Below are 21,864 nucleotides of genomic sequence, written 5' to 3'. Positions count from 1 at the left end.
GAACCTGATGTAAAACAAGCGTTCTTGAGACTTGGCTGCGTATTTAGAATCCCATGGGGAACTTCTTTAAAATACCAAGGTCTGGGCCCCACCCCTCAGGGATTCTTACTTAATTAGTCTGGAATAGGTCCAGAGTTTTAAAAACTTCCCAGGTGATTTCAATGTAGAGCCAAGGTCAATAATACTGATCTAAAAACCTGATTAAAGGACTGTAATTTCTGAACTGAGTGTAATACTGAGGCAGTGAAGTGGAAAGAGAAGTGGAAAGGTGGGGGAGAAAAAAGAAAAAAAGTTATTCTCTATCCAAGGCAGATATATATATTTAAAGAACACAGTCGAAACGCTTATTACAAGAATGGGCAGTATAACCAGGAATCACCAACTCTTTCCCTAGACCAGCCGTGGGCAAACTACGGCCCGCAGGCCGAATCCGGCGCATTTGAAATGAATAAAACTATTGAAAAAAAAAGACCGTACCCTTTTATGTAATGATGTTTACTTTGAATTTATATTAGTTCACACAAACACTCCATCCATGCTTTTGTTCCGGCCCTCCGGTCCAGTTTAAGAACCCATTGTGGCCCTCGAGTCAAAAAGTTTGCCCACCCCTGCCCTAGACCATAGATGCCTCTCCTTGAGGAAATGAAAGTCCCCTCTGCGACCCCCCGGCCTGGCAGCAAAGGAAAGCAAAGTGAGAGTTTATTACTAACTGTGGCCCTGAGCCCCAAATAAGCACAATGCCAAATAGTCTAGTAACTGCGTGTAACAGAAGGACCATTGGACATCTGATCCAGTGGTTCCCAATCTTGTTTGCATGTTGGACTCACCCAGGAGCTTTAAGATTTACCGATTCTGGTGTTCTTGGTCTGGGGTGTGGGCATGGCATGGTGACCTTTTAAATTTCTCCAGATGAATCTAATGTGAGCCTAGGTTGAGAGCACTGGTCTAATAGTGTCCAAACTACCATAGTTTCTAGTTATATACTTTGAGCAAGTACATAAATACCAATGGTAAGATTTTATGTTTACATTTTATACAAACCATTCCACAGTCCCATCAGTAATCAATAGTAAATGTGTTATAATTTCCCTAAGGGAAAGGAAAAAGTGGGAAAATGGGTAATTTTTAGACTACTAAAGGCCAGGCACTGTATATACTGGCACTTTATCTCTGAGTCCTCACAACACACCCAGAAGTCTTGGGATTCCCATTTTACCCAGGCTCAGAGAGGATATGGAGTTCAGATAGCATGGATAGGTTATAGCCCGTGGATTCAAAGTTACATCTGTCCTTCCCCAAAGCTCTCAGGTACTTTCCACCCCAGCACAGGGCCTGAGTTCCTCCCTAAAGAGGCCCAAGTGTTCATTGAACAGGTATTTATTGGATATATGAGTCAAGCCCTGGGTTAGGCCCTGAAGATGTGAAGAGGCATAAGACAGACTTGGACCTAGTATCAGAGAGCCTGCATTTCTGCGAGAGCATGGACAAGTTAATAAGGAACAAGCCTCAATGCAAGTGTTCTGATGGAGGAGGGATGAGAACACGACATTGTGGGAACACATCAGAAACTTCAATACAACATTCTATAAGGAGACTGACAAACTATTTTATTACAAACCAGAGGCCCGATGCACGAAATTCGTACATGGGTCAGGTCCCTAGGCCTGACTGGCAATCATGGCTGATCTGTGGGGTGACCAGCAGGGCGATGGGGGGGCCCCTGCTGGCACCCACCTTGGCTGGCCTGGGGCCTACAGGCTGGGGGCAGCTCCTATATTGAGCATCTGCCCCCTGGTGGTCAGTGTGCATCATAGCAACCGGTCATTCCACCAGTTGTTCTGCTGTTTGGTCGATTTGCATATTAGGCTTTTATTATATAGGATACACTTCAATACTTGATACAAAGAACAAACATTCTTGTTGCATTTATGAGAGCCCCTGAGGAGGCTAATTAAGCCTCTGATTGGGAGTAATGTCAACACAAGAAAACTATTTGCTGTTGATGGATGGATATGTGCCAACTGATTGGTTTTAACTGGGACCCACTTCAATGTGTTGGAGGCAGTGGGAGAGAGCGGTGAGTTTCTATTCTTTTGGGTGCAGCTGGAGTAAGTCTTCCTGTTTTCCCATTCTCCATCCACAACATGATGCGCTACTGAGGAGCACAGAGGTGTCCTAGGCATCGTCCTCATCCATTCCAGTTCCTGTGTTCATCTCTCAGAAAACAATCCAAGCGAGGTAGATGAGAAAGAAGGGCAGGCTGTGAGCCTCTTCTGGATGATGTCCTAAGCAGGTGGATGACCCCTTTGATGCGTTACTAGGCGTAGAGGCCTATTTACCGGCAGTGTGGCAGGAGTGAGCCATGAGCTTGCTGTAGAAAGACACTATGCCCAAGCCCAGCATCCTAAACGTCAGAGACGCATGCAGAATGAAAACCGAGCTGGAAAAAACCCACATGGTAGCTGGAAGCAGGAAAGAGCATCTACTTCTGCAGATGGATTTTAATTAGATTTTCAGAAGGTAAACATGGGGTCAAGGGTCATCCCACTTAGCTGAGCTGCAGATGTAGAAATGTTGTATTTCTTTGTATTTTTTATTTCAGTCAAGGAGATGCTCTACCTCATCCTCTCGGTAATTGAAAATAGTAAGTGGAGGGAGTTGACTGCCAAAAGGACAGGCTGTTCTTTTCTGTCTCCTGTGAATATTTCAGGAGCAAGGACTGGGAATTATGAAACTGACAGAAAAAAATAAACATGAGAAGATACTGAAATTATTACCATGTAACACCAGAAAATTTCTTTCCCACTCTCCCATATTGTGATTATATAAAACACTATTTTTTGCCTCTATAGAAATGAATTTCCTTTCGCGAGTATAGCCGTCCCCTGTACTCCCCCGACTGTATGCTGCAGGTGTATCTGTGATGGCAGAGGTGAATGTCTGATGGTGTGAGAGCAATGGGGGCATCTTCCAAAGCAGATTTCTTTTTCAGGCTACATCCACTGAGATTGGTGGGCTCCCCAGCTGACCAGCTAACAAGAATGTGCCTTGGGCGGAAGTGCCTGAGACAGCCTTTTTGACTTTGTTTTGTATTTCCCAGTATGATCCAGAGGCTGGCTTGTGAATATTCTGGGTGTTGCAAATCCCCCCTCAGAGACTGCTGGGTGCGGTCTTGTCTGGGGATGGACTTCCAGAGAACCAGCTCTCTATAACACCAGTCGATATAAGGAGCTGACCATCTGTTGAATAGTCCCAGGCAAAGGACCAGTTAACCCAAAAGAGATGCCATGTGGGAGCATCCCAGACAAAGCCCATTATGGCCTTCTGTCCAATTTCATAGACGAATGCATAGTAGTTGGGAGGGTGCTGATAATGGCCATTTCTGAATTTTAGCTTTCATATGAATATTGAATGAAATGTAATCTTTATGGTACTACCTGGCTTTTAATTGTTTATTTTTTTTAATCAGGAATTGAGTTAATCTGTGAGAAAGACATTGATCTGGCAGCTCAGGTGCAAGAGCTACTGGAGTTCCTCCACGAGAAGCAGCATGAGCTGGAGCTCAATGCGGAGCAGACGCATAAGCGGCTTGAGCAGTGCCTCCAACTGCGGCACCTCCAGGCTGAGGTCAAGCAGGTGAGCCTGGCTCCTCCACCTTCCACTCAGGCTTCCCACCCGGGCTTCCCAACGGGGCTGGGCCTGCTCCTGGTATGGGGTGAGGCAGACAGAGCCACAGGTGTGACCAGACCTCAGAAATAGATACGTGAAGGAATGGTTGTATTAGCTTCTGAAAGCTGGGCTGCCATCTATTGGATCTGACAAACAGGTCTAAGGGTCCAGTGGCCCTAACAAGAAATGCATAATTCCTCTTTCCTAACAATCTAAGGAGAGCATTCCTGAGTTGCCCTCAGTCACTGAAGGTTTTTCTCTTCCTTTGCATCCCCAATCCTGGCATACAGTTCATGGGAAATACAAATCCTTTATCAATAAGTATATGGAGCCTTTAGAGCTAGGTTGATTAATTTGGGGCCCCTGTGTGCCTAGTGTAGTCCCTGTCACATAGCTGATAGTCAATACGTGGTAGCAGTTGCCATCATTCTTTTCAGTATGGTCCCGATAACATTTTCTTACAACAATAAAGTCAATTTTAAAAAGGAAAAAGGGTTCTTATATGATACTAGCCATTTTTCTAAGGACATATCCAGGTCTCGAGGAATCTCTAGGGACATACAATGACCAATGGCACATTTAAAAAATACTACATATTTTACCCTTATGTACACTGACTGCTAGAGCTTTTAGATTTAAATCTATTAATGTACCCCAGGGAACAGAAACATCGTATTTGATTTAATGATTGCTTGGTCCCTTGGAGTCAGGGTATTCCTTGCTAATGCCTATGTCTTAGTTATAACATTGTTATTTATTAAAGTGGACAAAAGTATCTTCTGTGCTCCCCTTCTCCCCCAGTCATTCTCAGCGAGAGCCCACAGATGCTGTGCTAAAGATTCCCCACTGAGCCCCAGGCAAGACCAGATCACAGCGCTGCGGTCCAAGTCGTTTTCCGCGTAGTTGCACTGGGAACCCGTGTGGCTCTTTGGAGAGAAATGTTATTCACGGGGACACGGTGGGAATCCCGGCAGGCCCGGAGCAGTGAGGAGAATACAAATCAGTCATTCTTGGCAGTACTTTCTTTCAAATGAGAAGTATTTTTTTCATTCGTGATCTCATTATAGGTGAACAAGCCATGTGGGGGAAGTGGTGTATGTTTACTTCACAAATGAGGAAACTGAGGTACCATAGGATTAGTGCTCCCAGGGCCTCTTGACCAACTCAAGCTAAAACTTGCACCCAGGCCTCCTAAATCCAGGGCCCTACAATTTGCCTCTGCAAGACCCCACGCCCACCCTGGGGTTTCCAGGGAAAGAGAAAGAAGCCCTGCAGCAGCATGCAGTCTGGGTTTCCTTGGCCGCAGCAGCATTACACTAAATCGCCACAGGCGTGATTTACAGCTGGCAGCGAGGTGGCACCTGCCCACTCACTCAGCGGGCTCCAGAGACCATGGGGTCCTCTGCTCTGCATGCTGTTATTCCTGTCAGTGGACGGTGGCAGGGACGATCATCCGAACAAAACAGAGCAGATGAAAATTATCCCTATTTGACTTTGAAATGAATCTACTTTTGCTGTTGTTCCTGGTTTTTTACTTATTTATTGTTTTGTTCCAGCATTAATAGTGTAGAGCCAGCACCCTAATTATGTTTTTTTGTGACTGATACGAAAATGGAAATGAATGTTCATCCTCCAAGTATACATCCTGTGTAGAATGGGGAGCTGGGACGATGATAACACAGTTTGTCAAATGGGAAAGTGAAACATCTATCTATGAATAATTCAGGCTTAACGAATGTCTGTATACATTTGCATTCAGCATTGTATGAGTTGGAGAACCAAAGCAGAACCCTCCTATGGGGCTGAGGAAACCCCGTCTCCCGCCATGCTCAGAATGACACACAGTGGGGCTGGAGTTCCAGATGGGGCTGGATTGCTCGCATCAGAATTTAGGGAAACTGTGGAGGCCTTTGCAAAGGACAGCGGCCTTGGGGGTGACCAGGGACTGCTGTTCGGTCCAGCCACCATGCCTCATTAGACAGACGTGTTTTCCTAGTCGATGCAAGGCTCTTTCTCTAGAGAGTTGTCTGGTCCTGTTCAGGGCAGGCATTTGCGTTTGATGGAAGTTGGTGGAGCAGGAAATATTGATTCGGAAGCTGTCGACACTTGGAAAGAGAGAGTTAATTTAGATGTCAGTATTGATCAATGGGGCTACATTTAGACACCAGCTTGAGAGTTTTCTTTTGAATATATTCTCTAAAAAAGAAAAGAATAAAAGGAAAAGGACATTTAATGGAAATGCCATCAATGGGGACAGAAAGGGAGAGGACAACAATGTGTTATTATACTGCTCTGTTGTTGAGCTCTCAGAGAAGAAAGGTTGAGATGTGGCCATCATAACCTTAAGTGTTATTATGTCACAGTTACATGAAACTTAAGCTTTGAAGGGGACGATGCCACAGACATTAGACTGAAAATTATTTTCAAGTGTTCAGGACAGAGGAAATTGGTTAATGCAACTGATTTTTTTTCCTGAGGGATTACCTAGGACTTTGTATGTAAGGTAAATGGCCCAGATACCTCCAGAAAAATGTTGAGTCTTAAAGGGAAACCACTTTCCTGATTACAGCCCATGGTCCAGGGCCCCAGACCACCCAGATGCCCCCTTTCTTCTAGAAAAGTCGTTCAGATCATTCTCCAGACCCCACAAAATGCTCTGATTGCTTTCCAGGAAAATTGCTACTCTGGTAAGGATGACCTCACATTTATTAGATAATTCAGGAAGATTTGAATAGCCTATTTAATGGGCATAAAACTAAATGAATTTCCATATGTATTCCTGAAGAGCAGTGCATTTAGCAGAAAATAGGCCAAAATGGATTTATAAGATTTGGGGGCTCTAAGCAATGGAGAAAGAAACCACATGTATTTGTCTACTAAAGATATTGACTTAGATTCACCCTATGGACCAAATACTGGCCAAAACTTGCATAGTGTCAAGATGAACATTCAAAAACAAAGGAGAAAAATATTATCCTGTTCTCATATTCCTGTCGAGAATACTGTGTTCAATTGGGTTCACTATACATCAAACTTAGAAAAGAGAATAAATCCAAAAAAGAGGCAACCACTTTCCATTTCTCTCAAAGTGGCGATAATGAAGACACATGGCCATGGCCTATAAAACCATGATGGATGAACCCATACAGTCTCAAAAATCATGAATCTATAGAACTAAGAAACACTGAAAACATGAGAAGCTCCCAGTTACCATCTGAGGGGCTGATGATTTTCCTGTGGCTGGAGTTTCAGAAGTGGCTGTGCCTCGTGATGATATCGGCAGTCGCAGACCTCGGAGTCAATGGCTTTGAGTGCAACCTCACAGGCTTACTGTCAGCATGACCTAGAGAACACAGCCATGTACCTGCAGCTTCCTCAGCCCACGTGGTGGCAGGGTCCACCTGCCCAGCTTGGATGGCTTCCTCGTTTGTGGACATCCACATCCAGTTAACTAAACAAGCCTCCGAACCCAGTTAGCTGAGCTTTCTTGGCCTGAGGAAGCAATAGATCTCCATTTCTGTCCCCTCTCTCAGCTCTGACTGAGCCCCCAAGCATCCATACTCTTTCAGTCCCTCATTTCTGGAAGCTAAGTTCTCTGGTATACTGTGGTTATAGGGGCAGTCCCAGAATGTTGAAAGAAGTATGGAATGTGAGGGCTCAAAGTGGCCTTCAAAGATCATCTCACCTGTAGGTAAACTGTTGCCTCAATGATTGATCCACATAAAATGTTCACTTGATGGATTATATTTTATGGTTTGCAAAGTACTTTTACATTAATTATTTTATTTCATCTTTGCCCTGTGACTTAGGCGAGCAAGGGGTTACCATTTTACAGAAAAGAAAACTGAGCCTCAGAGAGATGAAATGTTTCCAGACTCACACAGCTCAGGATTGGTAGAACCAACACTTTCTCATTTTTATTATAGTATTTCTTCTACTACCGTGTGCTCATTTGGGTGCTCACCGAAGAATAAATAACCAGCCTTGTGAACCAGGAACACTAAAGACTATAGTCATAGAGAATTACAGCAACAAGAGTGTCATTAATCAGAGTACAAAGAATGATGATAACAAAACAGCTAAGATACCTACCTAACATCAGGAGGGCCAGAATACGCCAGTAAATACTACAAATACTGGGACAAAATTAATATTCCCAGACTTTCTCTCTTCTCATTGTGAGAGGTACAAATGAAGAATCATAGCATTACCTAGCTTTGCTCCAGAACTAAAAATGATCACCACCACCATTATCCTGCTATGTTGCATCAACCCTGATTACAGCGGGTGACGGTACTGCTATCCTAACCTTACAAATGAGAAAACAGACTCGGAGGGTTAGTAACAAAGCCAGGTGTGCTGACTTCAGATTTTGTGCTCTTTCTATACTATCTCAGTTCTGCTCCTAGGACTAACTCAATCATAGGGGTCAGTCCCACCCTGACTGAACCTGAGGATGGATATAAACTGCCATGCATTTTTTATCTTCCTAAAGAAAAGTCTCAAAAAAAAAAAAAAAAAAGAAAGAAAAGTCTCCCACTTTAAAGTCTTGCAATACCTTTATAAACAGTGTTTGGGAAATAAGAGTGAGCAAGGATGTCAAAGATGGTGATTTAATGAAAGAGGTAAAGGCTGGAGCCCACAATATTTCTAAGTGGAAAAGCTGGTAAATGGGGATCCCACAACCACAGCTACAGCTGATGTTTCAGTTGGCTGATACTGGAGAGGAATATCTCCTCAGGAGGCCCAGAGGAAATCAAATTGCCCCTCAAGCATTGATTTGTGATGTATGTGGAGAAAATGTTTCTCTGACACCCTCAGATGAAGCTTGAACCAAGCAGAACGCAATGAATCATGGCAGAAATGAACACTGAGAGCTCCATTTTGCAAAAAGATGAAGCATTTGGAGCACACAATCCGTGTCTGCCTCCACCCAAACTTACAGGCAGCTTTGGGAAGTCATTCGCCCCTCGAGCCTGCCAGCCATAGTACACCAGTGGCATCGGAGATTTCACACATACACTCTGAGCAGTTATTCCCTGCAACTGTTTGCTGTACAATAGTTGTACCTCATCCACAATCTGCCAGACTGGCCATGAATTAACATCTCAATCCAGAGAGCCCTGCTGTGCTAGGTGACCAAGAGGTCCTTTCTAATGGGAGTGACTAGGTTGGTAGAACAGGATGTCTGCCCCCGTGTTATCCATGCACGATATGGCACCAGTCATTGTCTGCCCAAGGAGGAAATTTGCAAAATGTCTATGAGGGTTATGGCCTAGGACAGTGATGGTGAACCTATGACACACGTGTCAGAGGTGACACATGAACTCATTTTTTTTGGTTGATTTTTCTTTGTTAAATGGCATTTAAATATATAAAATAAATATCAAAAATATAAGTCTTTGTTTTACTATGGTTGCAAAGATCAAAAAATTTCTATATGTGACACAGCACCAGAGTTAAGTTAGGGTTTTTCCAAATGCTGACACGCCAAGCTCAAAGGGTTCGCCATCATTGGCCTAGGAGAGCAGGCTGAGTATTTTTCTAATTGTTTAACATGAAGAAGTTGAGAGGAGAAAGTAATATTCTGAAACAGATTGTGGTGACTTCTGTTTGTGTGGAAGTGACAGATATGTGGTATTTACTGAGTTTGACATTTCAAAATAATTTTTTCAACAATAAAACTCTCAGATTTCCTAATAAAGAAAATATTTGGCAATTTGCTGGTGACCAGACACAAGGTAGATTTTTCAAGGCCTGATTCTTCCAGGTTGATTATTCACGCTAACACTATTAGCTGGATAATTGCACATTCCCATTTCACCTAGGTCCTAGGACTGTCTAGACCAGTGGTTCTCAACCTTGGCTGCACATTAGAATCACCTGGGAATCTTTTTAAAATCCTGATTTCTGGGCCTCATCCTCCGGAAATTCTGTTTCTTTGTTGTGGCCCCACCCCATAACAAAGAAACAGAATTTCCAGAGGATGCGGCCCAGAAATCAGGATTTTAAAAAGATTCCCAGGTGATTCTAATGTGCAGCCAAGGTTGAGAACTACTGCTCTAGATGGTGTCAGCTGTTTCTCCTTCTACGCTAATATTCCCTCGCTGAGGACTAATTAAGGTCACCTAGAAGTTTTACTCAGCTGAGTCCTAGCCTCTAAATCAATTATAACTTACTCTCCCTTTTTCTAATGTTTGGATTATTTTACACTACTTTGCTTGTTTTCTTTATCCTCCTTCCTCCTCCCTCCTTTGGGTTGCTTACCTGCCAAAGCTCAAGCCTGTCTACCTTGGCTATTTTGCAGGGCATGGGAGGTTGGACCCACTCCTTAGGTGTGACCTGGGTGTTCGCCATAGATAATCCCTCACTCTTTCAAAAACTTTACTGCATACCCGTCATATGTTGGATACTGTGCTGGGTGCTATACGAGATGAAATGTGACTAATAGAATGCTCTGCTCTGCTGGAAGTTGACCTTCTAAGGGGAGAATTGAAACATAGGTTGGAATAATTGACCAAAGGCAGCCTGAGGTGAGTGCCACAAAGGTGGTACGTGCCAAATGGGTACGGCTGTGCTAGGTGACCAAGAGGTCCTTTCTAATGGGAGTGACTAGGTTGGTAGATTTCAAGACGTTATTACCATTTAAAATGGGCCTTTAGAAAAGAAAAGGGTACCAACAGAGGGAGTTTATTTATACCATTCTGTGTTCCAGGAGGAACTTCAGAAATGGACATACAATGCAGTCAGATAAAGTAATGTTTAAATTAAGTGGGTGAGAACATTGGGACAGAGGCATGATAAAGGTAGGAAAGAATATAGGAAGCTGGGAATGAGGTTGGTCCTTGAGATAAGATTAGGAAGATGACCAACTTAATTATCCAGACCCATCCTGTGGGTGGCAGATAGTGAGCTCTCTGACTGAAGTGACCATCAGAGGCCACAGCTCTGGGGAAGTTGCGAAGGCCGTTCACCTGTGCTCCTGTCTGACTCCCTAGGTCCTGGGATGGATCCGCAATGGGGAGTCGATGCTGAACGCCAGCCTGGTCAACGCCAGCTCCTTGTCTGAAGCGGAGCAGCTGCAGCGGGAGCACGAGCAGTTCCAACTGGCCATCGAGGTAACACCCACATCTGGCTGCACCGCCCTCCCCTCCCTTCTGTTCTGTGGTTCAAGTGGGACGATTTCTCATGTGTGGGTGTCCCTTTATGTAACGAGGCCCTCCCTCTTCCTAGTAAATGGTCCAGGGAGCCTCCCTACTCTCCAGGAATTGATGGAGAAGCCAATGCAGGGTTTACACTCCCCTCCCCTCCCCCCCTCCAGGAGGCCTGGTTTTAGAACTCAAGTATTCACACTACAAACATGGATTTGCTTTCTTTCTAATTGGTACCTTTAACCTTCAAGCCCCCTGGTGCGTTGAGTTTTTTATTCCTTGTGGACTATGCACCATGTGAGAAATGTAAAGGTCACACAGAATTGAGGATGAACAAGTGAAAGAGTGATTAGTAAATTAGGATTCCGTGTTAAACGCTTAGTTTACATGTAAGGTTGATTCCGTTGTCAGATTCGGCCTTTTTACAAGAACAGCGATCACAGGAGCAGACAGCGCTGGATGGTTTGCTCCACGGAGAGTAGTTGTTCAGTGATGCTGCTTTAAAATAAAACTCCACTTATGATCACCTAATATAAGTCTGATCTTGCTTTAAATAATACCTTTAATGATCTTTTCTGCTAGAACATTATCCTTCCCAAAGAGACTTGAGCTGATTGCTTTAGCATGGTGTCAGGGAAAATGGTAGGAAATGAGACATGGGAATGATATTAAAATAAAATAAGCTCAATACCAATGGGAAAAGAGATAAAGAAGGAAAACGTCAAAGACATTCATTACTTATGGTTCAGCATAAATTTTGATCCACTTCTGAGTGTGTTACAAATGCAAAGTGTTATCTTCTACAAAAAATTATTGTTATTAAGAATTTTCTACTATAGTGATACAATTTTAACTGTTCATGCCAATAAGTATATGGTTAATACGGTAATCCAGTTGATTGGCACTCATTTTTAAACTAGTGGTTGATTGATTTCAACCATTTAATTTTCTAAAAACCATTTTATACATGTAAAAATAGCATGAACGTGAATGGCATGTTTCTATAAGATTTCTGATATATTCTCAGGAACAGCTGCTAGAACTAGGATACTGTTTGGGTTTTAAGATTGTAAAATATACTGTATATTACCCGCACCGTATGGGCAAGAATAATATTCTAGGGAAGAGCTAACCAGAAGAGAGAAGTTTTATTATCGCTAGCTGTCTCTGTGGCATTTTACTGGCATGCCCACACGTGAGAGGCTGGGAACTATTTACCGTAAAGAAAAAGTCAGGACTGGGGCTACAGTCAAGAGTCAGGCACCCAGTGGACAAGACCCAGGGAGAGGAGCGGCGTGGAGAACGAAGGTTTGCCAGTCAGACCGGAGGAATGCCGTCAGGCTGGGAGGGATGCTGGGCAGGAGCGAACGGCTCTTGGCCATACCTCTTCCTTGTTTATATTGCACGTGAAGGTTTATGTGCCTGGCAGGTAATTCAGTTTTAAGTCCCTTAATCAGACGTTGGGAAAGTAAAACCGAATGTCATGACACACTTGAGCATCTCAGTGAGCTACTGGAAAATAGTTGGTAAATGCATTTGCAACTCTCTCTAAATGACTAACTCTGACATGACTTGCATATGCATCATGTGTTAATTTGTGGTAGATGCCATTGCATCCTTACAGAATGAAGGCTCACCGAGCATTGATGTCTCTTAATTGCTTGGGTGCAACTTGATCAGATGTTCTTGGAATTGATGTTGAGCTAGAGGCCCTTGTAGAGTTTGCCTATGGTTTCAGGAGGACATGGCAGAGCAGATAGGATTTCTGGAAGATCTTGGGAATGCAGGATAGGCAGGGTCTGTAGCATGGCTAGAATAATGATGAGAACAGAACCAGAATTTCAACGTACACTCCTCCTTCAGGTGGCCTTGTGCTTCTCTCTAAACATGTCCGTTTACTAGTACAGCGGGTTCTGCATGGGGGGAATATGCCATGGATGATTTAAGCACTTTGAAAGCAGATCTAACTAGTCTGGTTTGGCTTACCCCATTCTGTTGGTGTTACCGGAAGCCTTTACAATGATTGCTGATAGGGAGCATAATTTGACTTCTTGGGCCTCAGAAGGAACCCCGGATTCCAGAAAGTAAAATAAAATAGCTGTAGGTAGGGTGACCATGTAATTTATTACTAAAATAGAGACATTTTTAAGAGGAAAGGAGGGAAATATTTATAACTAAGCCAGAAAACAGGCATATACAGAACTATCCTGGGCAAACCAGAATTTGCTCACCCTCGCCTGGGTGGCCTCATCAGTTTGAAGATTTTGGTCCCACAAAAGGAGGTCAGAATTTTTACCTGAAGTGGCCTTGGTTTCAGGAACACTCCCCAGAGCCATTCAGAACGGAGAATAGTAGACAGTGCATACAGAAGCATAGTTTTATCAGCAAACCTGGATTATTGTGTGGTAGTGTCCAAGATGTGTGGCTGATGTGCCTTCAAAGACTGTGAACACCATAGAGAAAAACTTGATTTTAAATTCCATTTTTATTTGAAATCCTCTTACACATGTCAAGCTTAAGCATTATGGTAGACTGAGTTAAGTCATAGTGATCCAGTAGTTGTAACTGGTTAATAAATTCAGTTGATATGGTTCCATTTTCTTCCGTGTTCTGCTACTAAATATTAACATCTTTGATAATCCATGTCTTAAAGATATAGCAATCAATAGGATTAGATAAGAAGAAATAAAAGCAAAATAATTACTCAGACCTAGCAATGCAAAGGGTTGTCATATGTCATGTACATAAGAGTTTATCATTTTGGAAATTACAGGAGGAAAGGGTTCCCAGGACTATTAGATGATAATGAATTTTAGGAAAAACAAGAGGATTTATTACATAGCATAAATTACAGGAAAATTAAAGTTATTCCTCCTCTGTCAGAGAAAAAGACATAATAACAGGTTCATGATGACAATTATATGCTGGTTTCATATACTGAGGGGAGGCCAGATAATTATCATAATTGCTAAATGGTCACTTGGTGGGCCCTTCCTCTAAATGAGACACTGGAGATATAGATTCCATTCCGATTGTTCAAGACCTGATGTGATATAGTGGAAAGGACATAGGTTTGGGAATAGATCAGACCTGAACTTATTTCTGGTTTTATCACTTCCTTGGTTGTACATTTTTGGGAAAGTCATTTAACCAGCCTGAGCCTTAGTTTCTTACTCTGTGAAAAGGGAATGGCAATATTTACCTGGGTGGTGTCATGAGAACTAGGAAAGCACATGCATAAGCACAGTGCCTAGCACAGAGTACACGCCTGGTTAAATGACAGCTATTCAAGTGAGTTTTTAAGTAGTCCTTGCCTGAGAGTTCCACAGAATAAGTAAGGAGAATCAGCCCAGGGTTGGAAAAGTGATATAGTTCAGAAGAGGATAGTTTTGGTGAGGCTCAGGCTGTCCGGAAAGGCCACTTTGAAGGAGGTCAGAGGAGTGTCAAAGGGCGACTGGAACATAGATAGGGAGGAAGACTGAAGGCAACAAAAACAAAAAAAAAAGGTATGGTGTGTTTTCAAAGCGTGTTTGTAAGGAAATAGGAGGTGATAATGGCATGGAAGTTGTTAGGACCACATTTTGAAGCTTTAAATGACATGGTCGCCCTAGCTCCTAGCCAGCAAACCGCAGCTCGCGAGCCACATGCGGCTCTTTGGCCCCTTGAGTGTGGCTCTTCCACAAAATACCACGTGTGGGCGCACACATACAGTGCGGTTGAAACTTCATGGCCCATGCGCAGAAGTCGGCATTTTGTGGAAGAGCCACATTCAAGGGGCCAGAGAGCCGCATGTGACTCGCGAGCCTAGCTTTACCGAGCCGCAGTTTGCTGACCACTGCCCTAGCTGGTTTGGCTCAGTGGATAAAGTGTCAGCCTGTGGACTGAAGGGTCCCGGGTTCAATTCTGGTCAAGGGCACATGGGTTGCAGGCTCGATCCACAGTAGGGGGTGTACAGGAGGCAGCCAATCAATGATTCTCTCTCATCATTGATGTTTCTATCTCTATCTCCCTCTCCCTTACTCTCTGAATTCAATTAAAAATAAATGACATGGACTAAAGTTTGGGCTTAATTGCCTAGCAATGAGGGAACTACTGAAGACTTTTGAATTGAAAGAAGGAGAGAGGTTTATAGCATAAAATTTGAGTTTTAGAGCTGAAAAGGACATCAGAAATCACTTAATCCAAGCACTTCCTACTACAAAACACGAATCTGTCAGCGATGTAAGGGATGGGTTAAACAGAGTAGACATGGAAGGCAAGACGACTAGGTGGGTGACCAGCACAGCAGTCAAGTTAGGAGGTGGTGAGAGCTGGACTGGGATTCGGGGTGAGGAGCAGCAGACAAGGTGGTGATGAGATTGTGATGTTGGGTGGCAGAGAGGAGGGCACCATCTGCAGAATTGGAAAGTGTCCTGGGAGGACTGTTTTAGAGGAAGAAGGAGTTTAGTTTAGATGTGGAACTCGAGGAGATGTCTGGGAGGAAGGTGGAGGCTCTGACAGGACATTAAAAACATTCCCATTTATTGGTGAAGGGTCCTCCTCTCTCTAGGAAGATCTTTCACTCCTTCACTGAGAATGCATCTTTGTAGGCGACTAACTAACATGAGCCGACAGATAGAGCCACTGAATCTGCGCTGCTGACCTGGGTGAGAGGTGTGGCAGGCAGCTTCCCCTCAGATCCAAAGACAAAGATAAGGGGTCAGGTGTTGAGGTGAGAGTTGTAGGCTGGGGAGTCGTTTACAAAGAGGAGAAATGGAAATCAAGGAAAGAGATAAGAGCTCTGCAGAAGTGAAAAAAAAAAAAAAAAGAGGATGGGCCTTGGGGCACCTCCACATTTAGGAGACAGGAAAAGAAAATGCTGCCAATAAGTAAAACAGAAAGAAACCATGGATTTATAGCGGGTCGTTTCAGCCCATTAGTTTACTTTTTCCAGCTGCATTCAGCAATTAGGAACCCAAGTGCTGATGTGGTCATCAGGCTTGAAGGCTGGCTCGGTGGCAAAGCAAGGGAATAAGGGCGTCTAGGCTGCTAGAGGAGGTGGTGCTGACAGAGCTAACACTGGGTACAGATTTCAGAGACAGGGAAGGGAAGCCAGGAGGTGGTTGATAGACTAGAAAAATGAATAGCGCTGTGTGGGTTGCTGTGTGGGATGAGGTGAAGGGGGAGTGGAGGTGAAAAGGAGGGAGGTTGTCCTCACACACAGGGAGTGCAGAAAGGATGTGCTCTTAGGGGCTGTCCTCGCACTGCTGCCCAAGAAGAAGGGCAGAACTAATTCCAGAGTCAGTTACCGGGCTTCTAGCTGATCATTTTCACTGCCAGCTGAGCCACACTTTCCTAAAATTGCAAAAGCCGAATTCCTACTGCGCCATTGGGTTGAAATCATCCCAGCAGTTGAGGCCACCCAGTCCTCCAGCCTGGTCTCCCCACCTCCTACAGTTACATGTAAACTCAGAGAATGCAAACCACATTGAGCCTGAATAAGAACGTTTATGTTCTCCTACTATATATATTATCCTAAAGACAAACACACATAATGCAGTAATGTGAGGATTATGTGTGGAGCTGAATTATCTACTGTACTGCTCAGTTCCCTTGGTGAGGTTGCTAGGGGATGGTGTGAGATGCTACTCTTTTGCTTTATTAATCTGCCAAATTTATTCCTTCTACTGCAATCCCTTTCAGCTGATGTTACTGTTTAACATGTTTGCATGTTGGCTCAGATTTCTGTTACATGGGGAATTTTTTGAGCTGTGTTTATTTGATCTGTAAAATGGGATGCATTATGATGAACAATTTTGTGATTTGAATTGAAAAGGAACTTTAATGTATGAGCCCATCAGAGAACAGATTTACACACAACTGTTGTTTCTCTGCTTCAGACACTGAAATGTCTTTAAGACCCAGAGTGATGCAAGTAGAAGAGAAAGAAAGGAGCGGGGACAGGAGTTAGGGACCTGAGCAGTTAGTTAATGAAAATGTATGACTTTCTTTTTTTAAAATATGCTTTGAACAATGATGTAATTGTCATCATGACAAAATGTTTGAATCAGTCATTTAAAGCTCTTTAACTTCTCTGCATCTTTCCACTCACGCCTCACTCCACCCCCTCCCATACCACGCCTGGGTCGTTCCCACGGACCTTTCTCTCCTCCCCTTGTGCCCAGTCCCTCTTTCATGCCACTTCCTTGCAGAAGACGCACCAGAGCGCCCTGCAGGTGCAGCAGAAAGCTGAGGCGCTGCTGCAGGCCGGCCACTACGATGCAGACGCCATCCGGGAATGTGCGGAGAAGGTGGCCCTCCACTGGCAGCAGCTCATGCTGAAGATGGAAGACCGGCTGAAACTGGTCAATGCCTCTGTGGCCTTTTACAAAACCTCTGAGCAGGTGAGGGAAAGGGCTGGGGGATGTGTGAGGCTGAGAGTGACAGAGGATTGTTTTCTGCCTCACACTGCCAATCTGCGGTACCTACCACAGCAAGAAGCCAGTCCTCTCAGTACTAACCTTTGAGAAGAGGAAAATGATTTGTGGCTTCCTTGTAATGCTTTCCATTAGAGAAGTGGACCATGTGATTTGCTTCTATAAATTTCTCAGACTCCTTGGATCTAGCTGTTGAAATAGAAATGCTAGATTGGAGTGGAATATTAGTCAGCTATTGCCACAATAATGCTGTGTAACAAATCACCCCAAAATTCAGTGGTATAAAACAATAAGCATTCATTTCTTTTGCATAAGTATCTGGAGCTCAGCTGGTCTTGGCTGAGCTTGGTGGAGCTGGCTCCAAGCTGCAGACTGGGACTAGATCTGTTCCCATGTCTCTTATCCTCCTTGACCAGCAGCTACTTGGGACACATTTAGGGCAAAAGGCAGAAGTGCAAGAGCCCAAAGTCTTCTATGAAAGTGCCCTTCGAGTCTCTGCTTATGTCACATGCTCTAGCATCCTTTTGGCCAAAATAAGTCATGTGGCCAAGCCAACATCAATAACGCAGAGAAGTATGTACCTCCCATGGAAGTTGGGAAAGGACAATTTGCTGAACGTAATCTCATCTACCACAATCAGGCACTATGCACTGCTTGAAAAACAAAAAGTTCTGTTACTCACAGGGCTCCCAGTCTAATGGGGGAAACAAGGCTCCCTGTCATTGAGAACTATGAGCCTACTGGCAGGATGGTGTCGCTGTGGGAGAAGAGGCAGGGTCATAAAGATGCAGACCCATTACCATTACATCTGTTCAGCAATATGCACAAGAGCTAAGAGGATTTTTAAATGATTTGGGTGCTGTTAGGGAATTCTTTCTATGAAATAGAGGTTTCAAACAGAAGTAATTTTATTCCATGTAAAATACTTTCCCTCATTGCAAGTGCTCCCTAGGAGAAATAGATCAGAGAAACATTCTTTTCTGGGTGGCCATGGGGAAGTGTCGAGGAGCAAAGGCAGCCTGTCTGTGAGAGGGCCCTGCAGCCAGTGTGTCGGTCTCAGTCCTGCCTTCTGTTGCTTCAGAGAGATGATGCCTTTGGAAGTGGGAGCAGCAAAGATGATAAAGAGCTTCCCCAGTTGATCTATAAATTCAACATAGTCCCAATCAGATAGATCCCAGCAAGCATTTTGGTAAAAATTGGTATGCTGATTCTAAGATTTACATGGAAATGCAAAGAATCTAGAGTAGCCATAACAACTTTGAAAAGGAAGAGCAAAGTTGAAGGAGTTATACCAGCTGATTGTGAGACTTGCCCTAAAGCTGAATTGATCAAGCAGAATGGTGCTGGGTGTAAGGATAGACTCCATGGAACAGAATAGAGGTTCCAGGAGTAGACCCACAACTATATAATCAGTTAATTTTGGACAAAGAATTAATTTAATAAAGTATTTTTTAAATTCTTTATTGTTTAAAGTATTACATGAGTCTCCTTTTCCTCCCCATTGACCTCTCCCCTGCCACCCCCACCCCAAGCACAAGACCTTACCGCCCCGCCACCCCCACACTGTCTGTGTCGATTGGTTTTGCTCATATGCATGCATACAAGTCCTTTGGTCTTAAACAGATGATTCTGGACAACTGAATATTCATATAAAATGAGGCTAATCCTTCTCTACTATCATACACAAATTTTAATTTGAGACGTATCAAGGTACTAAAGAGGTCAGAGCACTAGATTAAAAATCAGGAAATTTGACCCTGAACTAATATTGCTAAAGGTCACTTTTATCTCTCAAGAAATCTGTTTCTCTGCCTATTAAACTAAAGGATTTATGCTTTATAATCTTTTCAGCTTTCAAACTGATTGGTTTTAAGTCCAATACTATCACAGGACAGGTGTTAAGTACTCTTTTTTCTTAGAGTTTTTGAACATATAATGTTTTCTTTCAAGGTGTGAGCATCCTGAATGTGTTCCTGCCTTGCCAAGGCAGAGATGGGTGGTGCTGGGGGAGCCAGCGCGAGTTCAGCGACAGGTCTCTCAGGCCTGGGAAGCCTGTTGGCCATGAGGGTGTCCTGCCTGGGACATCTTTCAGCTCAGTTCATAACTCAGAACATGTCCCATCCAGCGCCATACTCTTCATCAGAAAGGATGACTTTCTCAGTCCGAGGAGGCCAAGGACAATAGCTGTTCGCGCCTGCTGCCAAAGCCAAGCAAGCGATCCAAGCCCGCGGAAGGGAAGCACAGGAGCATGAGCTCTATTTCCCACATCCTTCCCTAGGCCCTGACACTCGGCTGCCTGGTCTCCTAGCTTTCCCTCCAAGCTCCATTCGAAACTTTTGTTCTTTTGTTCATTTATAAGGTGCTTAATAGCATGGCCTCTCGGCACTTTCCGAACTGAGAAAGCTCCTTAACTTTCTTTGAGATTAACCCAAATTTGTATCCCTCTGAAGGAAATATACATTTTGTAATAGAAGACCTAGAGATGTCATTGCCATATGGTAGTATCTTGAGACATTTTTGCTGGGATATTTTTCCATGGGGAGGGGAAAGATAGCACTCATTTATGGCCCATAAGACACAATATACAGGCAACTTCCTTCTTTACCTCTGCTTGAAACTACTTCCTGCAAGGCAATTTCAGATGGTTGGGCACCCTGAGTTTCTCCACCAAACCTCATTTTCCTGTACTACCTAAGTCACAGTTATCGTAAAGTTATAGCAATATAATATATATTTTTTTAATCCTCAAAAAGTACTAATCTGTCTTAGCCATTGATTATCAGAAGATGATTCCAAAATCCACATCTCAGTCTTGGACTGTCTCCTAAGGTCCAGACGCTGGGTCTCCCGGCCTCCTGGACTTCCCTCAGATCCCGAGGGACACTGCATGCCCTCAGTGTACAAACTAAACTTAAAATAAAAAAGTGTGCATCTGTGCAGCATTCTCTGTTAAAGGTCCTCACAGAAGACTTCCCAACTGATTAATTTACTGAGTCTTTTTCCCCCCCATGATTCATTAGGTCTGTAGTGTCCTGGAGAGCTTAGAGCAGGAATACCGGAGAGATGAGGACTGGTGTGGTGGACGAGATAAACTGGGGCCAGCAGCAGAGATCGACCACGTCATTCCACTCATCAGTAAACATCTGGAACAAAAGGAGGCCTTTCTTAAGGTCAGAGCACTTTGTCATCCAAGGTCTGGGACTTTAGGCTGTTTTTCTGTCTACCTTCTCTCTCTCCCTTTCTCCCCCTGTCCCTCCTCCTCCTCTTCCTCCTTCTCTCTCTCTTTCTGTCCCACCCCCACTCTCACAAACACTGCTTCACAAAGGCTTTCCATACCCCTGTCTTTTCTAGCTTCATATCTGAAAGGGAGTAGTTGTAGAGAAGATATTGGCTGGTTAACTTGAAAGGTCACACTTCAAATATTTCTTTTTTCTCTCAGTACTTTTTGTATAATTAGGCAGTTAGGATATACCATTACTGCTGGTGCCAGGTTCAGATATCCTGAAATCCCATTGATGTTAATTGAGAAAAATACATACTTTCCCTCAGTTATGTTTGGTTTATTAAAATATTCTTAATTGAAATATATAAACCTAGATATAATACAATACTAAAATACAAATAATAATATTAACAATAGTACAATGTAAATCCTTTGTAAATGGATAATACAATATTTAGGGCAAGAATTAAAAGAAATATAGACATCTTATTTATTTATCAATTTAAAAGTTATCAATTATTGATCACTATAACACTGCGTAGTCTGCTGCATGAAGAGAGAAATGCCTCGTTTTGTTCCTTTGTTCCTAATAGAGCTCTAACTTCCCAGGGAGAAGCCCCGGCTGCTCTGAACAGGCTTTCAGTGTGTGGGAGTCCTCCCAGCCCTCTTCCCTCCGGCCTTGATCTTCTCTCCGACGGGTCTTCTGCGCTAAAACTTATCTCAGGGCTCCATTTACTCTCAGATGTCTTGCTTTCATGTTCTGCTTCCTCTCAGGTTTCTGAAAGTACAAAAGAGAATTTTTATACCCTGACATATTGCCACTGATTTTCTACAATTCTGTAATTAACTGTCTTTTTTTTATTATTAGGAATTGTCTCTACTGGACCACCTCTTTGAGTTTTATTTTTATTCTTTTTTTAAAGATGGCCTCCCCTGTCCCTCCTCCCAGCTAGTTGGTGTCTGCACCTGCATTCAATCAGAACCCCTAGTGATCAGCTCTTACTAATGAGATTCAGTAGAAATTCTTCTAAACGGGGCTTAAGATGATTTTAAAAGTCTTCCCTGTTATAAAACACAATTTAAAACAGAACAACTTAAGTAGAGCATATGAAAAATTTTAAATAGAGATATAAAGATAGTTCTTCATAAAATTAAGTGCTTCTTTTTAAGAAGGAAAAACAAACAAACAAACAAAAACCCTGTTCTGGTTAAATGTTTTCGACGTGCCTACACCTGTAGTTGAGAAAGTGCCTGCTGCTGTGGGAAGTATGTGCCCAGTGGACAGGACATGGAGCTCTCCATCTGTGTGCATTAGTTGACTATTTAGGATTTCTTGGCTTTGGACCACCCTCCAGCTGTTAAATTCATGGGCCTCTGGACGGACCCACCAGCAGTCTTTGACCAG

General features: G+C 43.4%; 1 protein-coding gene across 7 annotated transcripts in view; it reads left to right on the top strand.

Moving 5' to 3' along the window:
* KALRN (kalirin RhoGEF kinase) overlaps positions 1-21,864 on the top strand; it is a 573,479-nt gene that overhangs the window by 300,492 nt on the left and 251,123 nt on the right. For 4 of the 7 annotated variants that reach the window (XM_081085419.1, XM_081085418.1, XM_081085423.1 and 1 more), the window contains exons 15-18: positions 3,470-3,636; positions 10,668-10,787; positions 17,012-17,203; positions 20,257-20,406. In XM_081085419.1, coding sequence (XP_080941545.1) covers positions 3,470-3,636; positions 10,668-10,787; positions 17,012-17,203; positions 20,257-20,406 — 629 coding nt within the window. Of the gene's footprint in view, positions 1-3,469; positions 3,637-10,667; positions 10,788-16,984; positions 17,204-20,256; positions 20,407-21,864 lie in introns of all 7 variants that reach the window. The other 3 variants (XM_081085412.1, XM_081085422.1, XM_081085420.1) reach the window with 1 other exon arrangement.

The sequence above is a fragment of the Myotis nattereri genome (assembly GCF_964212035.1).
Source record: "Myotis nattereri genome assembly, chromosome: 3".
NCBI lineage: Eukaryota > Metazoa > Chordata > Mammalia > Chiroptera > Vespertilionidae > Myotis > Myotis nattereri.
Note: the sequence above shows the minus strand (reverse complement) of the source record. Positions and strands in the feature narration are given on the sequence as shown.